Source organism: Nelusetta ayraudi, unplaced genomic scaffold (assembly GCF_046127955.1).
Source record: "Nelusetta ayraudi isolate G7.1 ecotype Tasmania unplaced genomic scaffold, CSIRO-AGI_Nayr_v1 ptg000011l, whole genome shotgun sequence".
Lineage (NCBI taxonomy): Eukaryota > Metazoa > Chordata > Actinopteri > Tetraodontiformes > Monacanthidae > Nelusetta > Nelusetta ayraudi.
Genome location: NW_027466061.1, coordinates 21,342,642 through 21,354,444, shown reverse-complemented (window position 1 = coordinate 21,354,444; position 11,803 = coordinate 21,342,642). Strand labels below are relative to the sequence as shown.

The window sequence follows — 11,803 nt, the reverse complement described above, 5'->3', positions numbered from 1 at the left end:
TAAATGTAAATCTATGACTTTAATCCGTTTCTCTCTGAGCGGTGTCATAGAGAATGCTTAGTATGCTAAACTGGCCATGAAAATAAAAGTGTTTAAATTCTGCTTCAAATAAGTAACGGTTAAATGCTGTTAGATGGTGAGCGTATATATATATATATATATATATATATATATATATATATATATATATATATATATATATATATATATATATATATATATATATATATACATACATACATATATATATATATATATATATATATATATATATATATATATATATATACACTGGCGGCTCAAGATCTGAAGGTAAACAAAAGTGGCACAGTTGCAGTGTCATGGATTCAGGCTGTTGCCGCCTTAATCAGCTTGTTGTCATTTAAACACCTAGTGGTGAATTTCTGCCTCGTATGAGAGCGATGAGAAACACGTTTTTACGACAAAGATTCATCATTTAGATAAGATAACTATGCGTTTGTATTTTATTCAGACAGTGGACAATAAAACAGGTCCATTCTTTGGCAGTGTTTGGCCAGCGGCCAACAGAAATGGTCAAGAATGAGTAATTATAGCAAGCAAACTTAAAGTAAGCCTGTAGTCTTTGCTCAGGGGCAGTTCCTACCAAAACACTTAGATTTTATTTTATTTTATTTTATTTTTTTAGGTCCTTCACACCTGTGGAATACATTTCCGTCCTCATAAACTCTTTCCTAAGCCCTCATGTGAATTACTGGGGGGGGAAGCATTTTTCATCCCATCTTGTTCTCTCCGTCTTTTAGGTGAGTTAGAAAGCAGTGAGTATGCCAAGGGACTGTCCTGCAGAAACTCATTGAATATCAGAACTACTAACAATGGCGCTGCTACCCTGATCTATAGCAACATCTTTTGGCAGAGGCTTTTGGTTAGACCCAGAGCATGAACAAATTTCCACTTCATTTAGTCTCCCCCGCCCCCCGCCCCCCCCACACACACACACCATCACCACCACCGACCCAACCTCACCCCCGACTTCCTCCGGATAGCATTGCCTGGTATTATGTACTATATGCCTGGTTGTTTACTTTTATGTTTTGAGCTGCCAGGCAGATTTTGTAAAGCAATAAAGTCTACTTACCACTAGAGGGAAACCTTTAAACCAGAGAACTGCTTGCTATGTTGCACAACTGCGACATCTAGCGGTAATAGAATTTTGCTAAAAAAAGAAAATACACAAAACAAAAGAAGGGGAAACAAAAGGGAATTGTTGAGAAACTCAACGACTGGCAAAGGTTGTAATGCATCTAAAATAAAAAGTGTGTGTGTTGTGTGTGTTTGAATTACTATGTAAACGTAAAAAAAATAATAACTTTGTGAAAACATCACAATTTTAAACAAATGCACAAGTGATTTGTGTTGCTAATTCACATATGGCCAAAGAGGACTCAGAGGAAGAGGAGAATGTGAATTTCACAATAACAACCCAAAGTTGTTGTTTTTTTTCTTTTTTCTTGTTTTAAAGAAACGCACTGCCAGTTTTGCTCCAGGCTTTTCTCAAACAAGTCACTGCTTGTGTGTGATGCTGTTTGCCACAGGCTCTCATCTGTCAAGAAAGCTTGGCTTGTGCTCCCACTCAAAACACTTTCACTTCTTCTTCAATCAATCAGTGTGGCCCCGTTTAAAATCCTCTGAAAAACTGCGAGTCAACGTTTTTATTAGTAGCCAGCTGGGGCAACTCACACCATATCGTAATTATGCTACATCTAAAGGTTAGCACATTTAGTTGTGCCTTACAATATTGCCAAAGATTCCACGCAGTTTAATGATGAGAGGGATCACAACAACGGCAAAGAAACGTTAGACTTTTGTTCAACTCTTCACATTACATTTGTTCAGCTCTATTGCTAATGTCTGGGACACAAGATGAATTTTTGGCTCAAAAACAGACGTCTGTGGTTGCAACTTGAATCTTGAGCTAAGTGTGACATGTATTCATCCACCAGCACAAACTGGACCCCTTCCCAGAACACTTTGCTTCTTACGTGATCAGGGTGTTATTTATTCTATGTTTATAAGATATATTTTGTTGCCAATTTTGTTCTATACAATTTTGTACTCCAAAGACATCTTATATTGCAGTCTTCATTAAGAGGTTCAAGTAAAAAAGATCTTGTTTATCTTGTATGTATCTGCTTTACCACCTTGTCCCTTTAAGGCAGCTTCTTGTGTCACTCTCGAAGAGCTTTAATGCAATGCAGACATAGGGTACACACACACACACACACACACACACATTTTGTGTGTGTGTGTGTGTGTGTGTGTGTGTGTGTGTGTGTGAATTCTTTCATCCTTTTTGTCCTCTCCTCTTTACCATATTCTAAAGGTGACTGGGGTGTCTCCAAAAATCTGATAAAATTAAATCAAATATAATAAAATAGAATATAAAAATAAACTGATTATTCACTCCATCTTCAAGTTTTTTTTCTTCACTTTTACCTTTTACAGCTGACTGCACTTTTATTAGTGGTTCCTCTGAACACAGCCTTTGAATTCTTTAAAAGACTAAAAGAGCTACAAGTCACATTAAAAAGAAAAGGTTTCTCTATAAATAATGACAATAATACAACAAATTACTCCTACAACTTCTACTACTACCACCACAACTGCTACTACTTAGCACTTACATAATAATAATAATAATGATAATAATAAATAATAATAATAATAATAATAATAATAATAATAATAATAATAATAATAATAATAATAATAATAATAACAACAATGAAAGACATTATTATTATAATTGTGTTTTTATTAATGGTAGTAGAGGTGTTGGTGGTAATATGTATTTTTCTTTACTGTAGCCTTTTTTTCATTTCCTCCAAAGTCCAACATCAATTCATTTGCAATCACCATTTCTCTTGTACTCAACGTTGCAAGGTTGCTGGATCCAATCCCACTTGTCTTGGGGCAACAGCCTGGACAAGTCACCACTTCATTTCCTGTCTGCTTTTATAGACACGCAAAGTGATTGCAGCGGTAAATGGATAACAAAACTCAACATGTCATTCATGGTCTGCTAAAGACAACACACTGTGTCATCACTTGACAGTTGACCATCATCATGACATGCATTCAGTGCCATTAATCCTGCAGGATATTGTTTATTCTTTTCCACTGTCAGCTGTCTTGCTCTTAAACATCTATTTCGTAATAATAATAGAAGAAAAAAACTCTCAACAGTTGTTGATAAAGCCCAGTGATTTGAAGTGCTTTCTACAACTCACCAGTATCCCGCAGGCAAAGGAACTTGGAATTGCAGGAGCATGAAATACCTCACTGAACATCATCAGAGTGTTTGGACATGTACCCGAGTGAGACCATAAACAGTGAACAGTGATCTCAGATGTCCACTCAGGCACTCCAAGCTCGTTAATATCTGTCAAAAAGTGCTCAACAAAAAGCTGTGTGAACACGGTGGCCTGTTTTCAGGAAATCAGAGAAAGCCCGTTGGCTGGATAAGCGATATGGCAAAGCTGACATGTGTTTTTACTGCGAGGCCTTTTAACGGTAAGGTTACAAGACTGAGTCTGAAACGAGTGAAAGGCAGAGTCCATATTTGTTCTTCAAAAAGGTGTAATTTCATGGGAGTCGAACAAAGTGACTCTCTTTATCCATCAATTATTTTTCACCACTTAATCCTGCATTGCTGGAGTCATTTCCAGGAGTTTGAAGTTGAAAGCAGGGTTACACCCTGGACAAATCTCCAGTTTATCACGGGGTAGCACAGAGAGACGAACGACCAGTCAAACTTACAGTCAAAGCCAATTCAGAGAAAAAAAAAACAACATATTTTGGTTTACTTTAGCTCCAAGGGTGTGTGACGGAAATTCATATACTAGAAATGATGTTCGGTGCTAGTGCAAACAGCCATGTTTCAATAAAGTCAATAAATAAATAAAACTAGTAGAATATTTGCAAATGGAATTTGGCTAAATTGAAATACACTTACTTACTTCTGTCCTGGATTTGGGACATTGCAACACCAGCTTCAACACCTGAACACAATAGGTTTGTTGTCTATGTTCCCATCTTTTGTTGTGCCACTTACCGGCAAAGGCTTTTTTTTCTGCCACCTTCTGGCAAAGAGTTGACAAGACATTATGTAAGATTAATGGCACTGAACAACTTCATTCATGCTGGTATTATGGTTGATGGACTATTTCTCAAGATGTAACTGTCAGTGTGAGGGAATGTTAAAACTTGTATGGGCTCTAAAAGGATAGATTCAAATTACAAGATCTTGATCGCAACAGTCAGAAATTTCACAATCAATATATGGAGGGGCAAAGGGATGTCACTCAACTATCAAAAACATTGAAGGAATTTCAAGTTGTTGATGAGTTGTAATTGGCTCAAGATTGGAGGAAGTCCAATTTGCACATGGAACTGGGAATACTCTTCTTGAAACACAACTAAACCAGCGACCTCCAAAATGTCCAAGTCGAACCTCATGACACATTTGACATCTCACATCTGTTTTGAGTGCTGCTGGAAGCTTAACACTGTCAGGTCTAAACAGCTGAGAACATTTATTGAAACTTTAGAAAAGTAATCAAAATGTAACCAAATGGAATCAGTTAGAATTCCTTTGATAAAGTAATTAAAACTGTTTCACCCACAATCAATGTACTAAAGAAAAATAAAAACATGTGACTTTACTGCCTTCTCTCATTTCATTGGCTGTGGAGCTCTTCCGGTGCATGACAATCTTTATAAGTGTGCCTCACCCCACCTGCACAGACACAAGCAGAGAGGGAAGCATCAGGAGCTTTACAGGTGAGTTCCTTTAAGATCTTTCCATTTCCTTTGTTTGTATTCTTCTCAACTCAACTACTCAACTATTTTCTTCAAATATTTTTAAGAAACTTTTTTTCCGCTTTAGTTTCTTTCTTGAAGTCAGGTATAACTTGTACTTACACCCGTTAAACTTGTGTCACTCTTACTCACAATGCTTTATTTTTAAAACGTTTCTGATATATTTAGCCTAAAGGCAACATTTAAATTGTTATCCGTGGGAAGATTTGTGTCCATAGTCAAAGTCAAAAACCTTTTTTTTCTGAGATCAAGGTTAGAGCAGATCAAAAGTTCCTGACAAAGTATAAAATTGATTTATTGCCAACAGTATAAAAGGTAACATTTCTAACATTTTTCCATTTAATGTTTAACATTTAAAGACACTAAAAGAGACAGATTTTATGGTAGAACTGATGGCGCAGGACTGAAGTTTTCTTTCAAAGCAGCTGGATACAAAGAGACTTGCTTTCGCTTTGGTCTAAGTTAAAAAATAACCTGAAGTTAAATGAGGAGCTGACCTGAGCGATAAGATTGATTGCTGGTGATAAACTTTTATTTATTTTCCAGAACTGCAACTACAGACGACACGATGAGCTTCAACACGCTGTTTGCCCTGCTGGTCTTGCTGTTTGTTTGTCTGGCAACAGCACAAGGTAGAACTCAATTTACAAAAAGTCTGATTGCGTCAATTGTAAAAGGAAATTGTTGAAGGTTTATTGAGGCTGTGTACCTCCTGTTTATACATTAGAATTAGTAAGTATCCTCACTGAGTATTTTTTTTAAACAAATTGAATCACCTTCTCAACAATCTTTTAATGTTGTGATGAATTAAATAACTTCTGACTGTGGATTTCTGCTCCTTCAGTGCCATTAGAAGACTGCTGTTTGAGTTACAATAAAGGAATTGAAAACAGAGTGAGGAGACATGCAGTGAGCTACAGAGTGCAGGTCACTGATGGAGGCTGCAACATCCCTGCTGTCATGTATGTACAAGAGTAAAAAAAAACAATAAAAAAAACAAGACTCCAAATCCAATCTGGAACATGGATCCACGGTTTTCTTCTGTTTATATTGTTATTCTCTAGTTTCAAAATGAGAAGAGGACGCATATTATGTGTCGACCCCAACGCAAAGTGGTCTAGAGAGGTGATGAAGATGCTGGATGCCTGCGTGGCTCCCAAGGGCACTGGGAAAAATTTCAAAAAGGTTGGTGGTGAAATTAGAACTTCCATAAAATGATCATGGTAATATAGCAATGATAAAATTGTAAGGCCTTAGAATGTTGAATGTTAAGCTTAAATGAAAATGAAGAGAACAAATGCTCAGAGCTATCCTGAGTTTGGGCTCAAGGCCTGTTTGGGTAGATTTAAAATGTATGGAATAATTTCATACTCTTTATTGACGATACATAATGTATTGATAATACTTCCATGGCTTCCAATGACAACTTCATCATTTATATCCCACTACCCTTCACTGCACCTAACTAACCCCATAAACCTGCAGAAATTGTTAATCCATAAGCTGGTCAAGGAACAGTGTCTTCAATTCAGATCAACGACAATGACTTGTATTTCAATGAAGTATTTTGCTTTCGGTTAAACAGTCTTAACCTGATAGCATCCTGAAATTGGAATCCAGACAAACTAACTAAATTTTTTTGACAGAGTTTAAATACAAATAAAGATCGTGCTGCATGTTTTGTGACAATTATGTCACTATTATAGTTATGATACTTTTTCAAACCTTAAAAATTAAAGTATTGTATCATATTCAATATTTTTAATGATGCATTCCACATGATGCACGCCCTCATTGACACATGCACATCAAGACCCCCTTTATTTTACTTACTAGGTAGAAAAATGGCTCTACAACTTGAGTCCCTGATTCTTTGTAAAATTACGTTCAACAGTTTGTGATGTGATGAATTGAAATGTGGCTGTTTTTCTTTGTTCCTTGCAGCTCTGCAGAACACGTTCCTGAAGGCAACCGCCTGTGACGAAAGGCTGGGTTTATCATATTTTCCCTTTTCCAAATTTATACACTTGGCAAGACGCAGTTTTATGACTGGCAGGACTATCAGCTGGCCAGAAATTTCTTGTAGCATTACTTATGCTTTTATGGCGCTGAAACAAAGGTCAAAAGCTTAAGTGAATTACTGGCAGCCCTTTGTTTCTGGCGGTTGGGCGGCTCAAGGCCAACTCAAAGAACACATAAATGTTCTCAGACACATCTGTGGTCATCTCCTTGTCTTTTCTTTGAATAAAACGTTCAGATTGTGGTGATGGAATGTATATATTTTGTAACTGTTCTTATCAACAAATGTCTTTTTGAGACTTGTGTCATTGAAAAGAGTTCCTCTCACGGGTTTCTGTCATTTTCTTTTCAGCATTATCTCTTTGTTCATTGCATCATAATATCCTGAAGCTCTCATACAATAAAATTGCTTATCAATCCCTGAGTCCTCCTCTTTGTTCTTCTTATCTTCTTCGAGCATATTATTGTTTAATTTGACCAGGCATACAGAAGAAAAGAAAAAGTGGGACACCCGTTTCCTGTCCTCACACATGCAAAATCAGTAACGCTATCAAAGTTAGACCGTTGGGTTGTCCTTCCTCATTCTAGCAGCATTTTACGACGGTAAACGGTTTTGAGACGGTCACCTTGAGTGCATCAGTAATCCATGCGCAGACATATGAACATGCCTCTCTGAAAGCTCTCAACACCTCACATCTTAAAAAAAAAGGAAATGAAACCTTTGAAATGACGGGCACAAATTCATGGGACATGACTTGATGTTAGCGACCGTTATCTGACTCTTTTTTTTTTTTTACCTCCCCCTCTCAAAGTAAACAACCACCATATATAACTGTACCTTGTCACAGTTCTCTTCCTTAAGATATGAGAACATGAAAACGTATTACTCTAAACTTTTGCAACACATATATTTTCTTTAAAAAAAAAAATTAGTTTCATTTATTAATTATCACCGTCATGACAGTGTCTGCAGAGGATGCAGAAAATAATGCAATTGTAATACAGTATGTTCATTATTGTTACTTTATGTAACATTTGGCATTTGTGACCAAATAAAAATGCCCAGCATGCATAAGCAAAGCAAAACACCATTACCTTCAGCCCATTAATGAATGGTTTTGATTTGCAGCCATCCGATGTGACTCATTGACAGTATTTTCCATCTCCCGGGATTTACCGAAACTGCTGGGACTTGATGCTGATAGAAATTGTATGCTTGTCAATCATCATGAATGAAAAGATCGCCTGTGTTAGTGTGCAAGTGATTGAAGGGTGTGGAGCCTTGTGCTCTTATCAACAAAAAAAATAGAGCAATCCTTTCAAGGAAATAAAATCTAACCTTCACACATGGAGGTAACAGATGTGTTTGAATAGGCGGATGACTCTGCCCAAAGGCAAGTATGACACACAACTTGACAAATACTTAATAATTGCTGGTGCGTTGCAGTCAAAGTGAAATATTGTCAAGCAAAAAATTACACGTGTCTGATAAATGCCTCACAATAGGTGGTTGATGAATGGGATCTAAGCATGACTGAAATAAGGTGCAGAGCAATAGCTGTCTGGCAAAAGAAGTTGCATCATCTTTTTTTAATTGAAGGTATTAAGAAGTACTTCAAAGACAAATAGCAGACAAAGAAATGTGTAAGCACCAATGTATGATTATAACGAAAGGGATAACTTACAGTAATCAAGATTATTCAACCAATAAAGTTGAGCAAGGAGGAAAAGATGGCGCGTGCAACCTGCTAAATTTGCAACTTTTCAGTTGCTCCATGTTCGTCGGCCCCTACAAAAACAATTCTTGACAAGTACATTTAGTGTTCACCACCTTTGTGCGCAAAACTGCAACATTTGAATGACTGTGACTTTTAGGTAAGCGGGAAACATAAAAAGTAAAGACAGCTATAAAACATTGCACAACACAAATTTATCTGAAAGTTTCACTTTACAAGGTGCCATAATTTAGCGTCTGATCTTACTTCAAACATTTCTCTTATCATGGATTTCTTCATTGTGCCTGCCTGAACACACACAGGTTCATGCTTGCACTTCTTGGAATAAGTTGGCTGAAAAAAGAAAACAGGGGTCCAAACCAGTTTAGGAGGACATAATGTTGGATCGGTGGTTCTAAGAAATTAAAAGCAGTAAAGAAAAAATAAATCCTTGTGTGTTTTAACACACAAGAAAGCAAAGTGGAAAACCAATCAACTCCCACTCCACCAATCTTGTTCAGACGCTGCAAGTTTATATTTCCACACAGCACACAAATAAGAAAGAAACAAAGAGTGTAAAAGCTTTAAAGTAAATTTTTCATTTTCTCACTACCTCTATCCCAGGCTCCATAAGTAATCAAATGCATATGTGTTGCCTGGCATCATGTGTCAATAAGCGTCAGCAACTGAAAGCTTCTCGTTGTTTTCCCCATGCTGTTTGTGATGCCTCATTATCAGCAGAGAAGAGAAACAAAGCGGGAACAAAACTACATGATGACGCAGACGACGGAGTGTTGCGTCTTTGGCAGGTGAGTGGAGTCGGCCCTCCATGACAAACTGTTCTTGGACTCTCTGTTGCACTCGTTGCCGTAGCCAACGGTTTCTATGCACCTCCTCTTTTGGATGCGGTGGAGCAAAATCCGGTAAACCCCGGTGATGGGGCTCCTCAAGTCTGGGCTGGTGTTCAGGAGATGGATCCCGCTGATTCCAAGGTCCTCGAGCGCCTCCTTAGCAGCCAGCTCATCCGAGCTCAACACGTGAGACGGGTCGCGCAGGCGGCCCGGCGTGGGGCTGCTGGGTGGGTAGCCCTCCGCGTAGTGGACACCTCTCATCCAGCGGCTCTCCATGATCTGCGGCACAGAGAGGCGATCCACGGGAACCTGCCTCAGGAGGCCCTTGATGATCTCTTGGCACGGCGCGGGTACATAGGTGGGGATGATGTAAGAACCCTGCAGGATGTGAAAGCTGAGCCTGCCCATGTTTGCCGATTTGAACGGCATCGTGGCCGTCACCATGAAGTAGAGCAAGATACCCAGAGCCCAAACGTCTGCGTACTGCCCTACATATCCCTTTCCTTTGAACAGTTCAGGGGCCGCATAGGGCAGGGAGCCGCAGAATGTGTGAAGCACGTCGGCGGGAGAGCACGACGTGCTGAAACCAAAATCCCCCACCTTAACGCAGTAGGTGCTGGTGTAGAAGATGTTCTCAGCCTTCAAGTCCCTGTGCACAATGTTGACGTCATGCTGAAAGAAAAAATGAAAATAGGAGCGACCGTTGATTTGAAAAAAGACAAAGACAGTTGGCAGTTTGAAGACTTGTCATTTCACAATCGACTCATTTCCACAAAGACCTGCCCTCTCATTTCACAGAGACAGACAGCTCGCCGTGTTGACTCATCAGTGGACTCACCATGTGCTTGACTGCAGACAGAACCTGGGTGAACACGAGCTTGCTCTCTAGATCTGACAGGCGCCCCCCTGTGGCTATACGGGAGAACAGCTCTCCTCCGCCAGCGTACTCCATGACCAGGTAGAGGCGCTTGAAGGTCTCCACCACCTCAAACAGGCGCACAATGTTTGGGTGAGCCAGCTTCACCATGCATGAGATCTCCGACGCCAGCGGTGCGTGTGACCGCTCGTCCAGGTGCGCTTTGTCCAGGATTTTCACTGCCACCCTTTCTAAGAGAAAGGGAGAGAAACAATTAATGACATTTTTCTAACTTTTGTTGTTGTTTTTTTTTCTGTGCCTTGTCTGTCAATTAACACAATATTTGTCTCATCAGAAGCCAATCAATGTTGCACATTCAGGCCAAGGGCTGAGCACAGCATGGATTAGTAGATCGCTGCTTGATGAGATTACATTTGTGTTCTGATATCTGGATTGACCCAGACTGTTGCGAACTGATGCTGGTGACTCGCCTGATCGGCACACATTGTCTAAAATAAAATGATTTGACTAATAATTTGTGAATTTCAGTTACATTAGCCCCGACATGTCGGCTATACTGAACAAGACTGAAACGCTCATTCTATAATGCAGGACACTGTAGTTTAACACAAAACAAATAATGCAAAGTGATCATGGTTAGAGTGGTGAGTTGTGTCTGTAATGAAGGACTCACTAACCTTTGGTCAGGTCATGTATCCCGTATCTCACCCTGGAGAAATTTCCGGAGCCTATCTCTCCCCTCAGCTCATAAAGGCCCACCCGTCGTCCAAATGTCAGGTCATCCATCACCCTCTCTGAATGAGTCAGGTCATAGCAGACCTTCCCAAACGCTGTGAGTGGCATCACTCCCTGCTCCTCTGCCGCGTCGTCTTTTGTCTTCACATTTTTGCCCGAGTTTGTGGACGCCAGCAGAGAGACGTCTCTCTGATGTGGAGCTGACTTCAGGTGACAGGCCCCTGAAAGAGACAGTAGGATGGTTCGCTTACTGTTTAATGAATCCCATTCATCAATAAAAAAGAACAATCAATTGACAATTTGGTGTATACTCACTTGCTTTGCCTTTTACCTTCCTCTTACACCTTTCTGTGGTGATGCCATTCTTTTTGTTGTTGTTTTGTTGTAAATACATTTTTTTGGAAATCCCAGACAATAGAAGGTGTCTTGCTCTTCCCCAGTAATTGGTCACTTCATTAATCTTCTAATTCAAAAAAGGGAAAGTGATAAATTGCAAAGAAAACAAATTCCCCTGCATGAAGAAAAAAAAAAGTGCCTTCAGACTTCCAGGTGCTGCTGCAGAATTTCCTTCTGTATGATAATGCAGCACCATGTATGACAGTCTGTAATCCCAGAGTTGGACTCCTCCCACAGAGGCAGACAACAGACAGGCTTTACAGAGGCCCCTTTAACCCCTAGACACGAATAACGTCTGATAGAGGTGCTTTAGCAGAACACTGATGGGATTACCCCTACCATGTAGAACT

General features: G+C 39.3%; 2 protein-coding genes across 2 annotated transcripts; one reads left to right on the top strand and one right to left on the bottom strand.

Moving 5' to 3' along the window:
- Positions 1-4,677: 4,677 nt before the first annotated feature.
- ccl25a (chemokine (C-C motif) ligand 25a) lies at positions 4,678-7,298 on the top strand. Its single transcript, XM_076021903.1, has 5 exons — positions 4,678-4,821; positions 5,407-5,492; positions 5,705-5,822; positions 5,925-6,045; positions 6,805-7,298. Exons 2-5 carry the CDS (start codon positions 5,429-5,431, stop codon positions 6,823-6,825), a joined length of 324 nt encoding a protein of 107 aa, XP_075878018.1. The 5' UTR covers positions 4,678-4,821; positions 5,407-5,428; the 3' UTR covers positions 6,826-7,298.
- Positions 7,299-9,354: 2,056 nt separating this feature from the next.
- LOC142884240 (serine/threonine-protein kinase NIM1-like) lies at positions 9,355-11,617 on the bottom strand. The gene is made up of 4 exons (XM_076019754.1): positions 11,373-11,617; positions 11,000-11,278; positions 10,284-10,552; positions 9,355-10,117 (listed from the first exon to the last, which is right to left on the bottom strand). Exons 1-4 carry the CDS (start codon positions 11,449-11,451, stop codon positions 9,362-9,364), a joined length of 1,383 nt encoding a protein of 460 aa, XP_075875869.1. The 5' UTR covers positions 11,452-11,617; the 3' UTR covers positions 9,355-9,361.
- Between the last annotated feature and the right edge of the window lie 186 nt (positions 11,618-11,803).

Excerpts from the sequence above, each read along its gene's own strand:
- ccl25a (XM_076021903.1), top strand. The coding sequence starts at position 5,429 with ATGAGCTTCAACACGCTGTTTGCCCTGCTGGTCTTGCTGTTTGTTTGT. Across the intron at positions 5,493-5,704 it reads TTGTCTGGCAACAGCACAAG|TGCCATTAGAAGACTGCTGT; the intron begins GTAGAACTCAAT and ends CTGCTCCTTCAG. Across the intron at positions 6,046-6,804 it reads CTGGGAAAAATTTCAAAAAG|CTCTGCAGAACACGTTCCTG; the intron begins GTTGGTGGTGAA and ends TGTTCCTTGCAG.
- LOC142884240 (XM_076019754.1), bottom strand. The coding sequence starts at position 11,451 with ATGTATTTACAACAAAACAACAACAAAAAGAATGGCATCACCACAGAA. Across the intron at positions 10,553-10,999 it reads GATACATGACCTGACCAAAG|AAAGGGTGGCAGTGAAAATC; the intron begins GTTAGTGAGTCC and ends CCTTTCTCTTAG. Across the intron at positions 10,118-10,283 it reads TGTCTGCAGTCAAGCACATG|CATGACGTCAACATTGTGCA; the intron begins GTGAGTCCACTG and ends TTTTTCTTTCAG.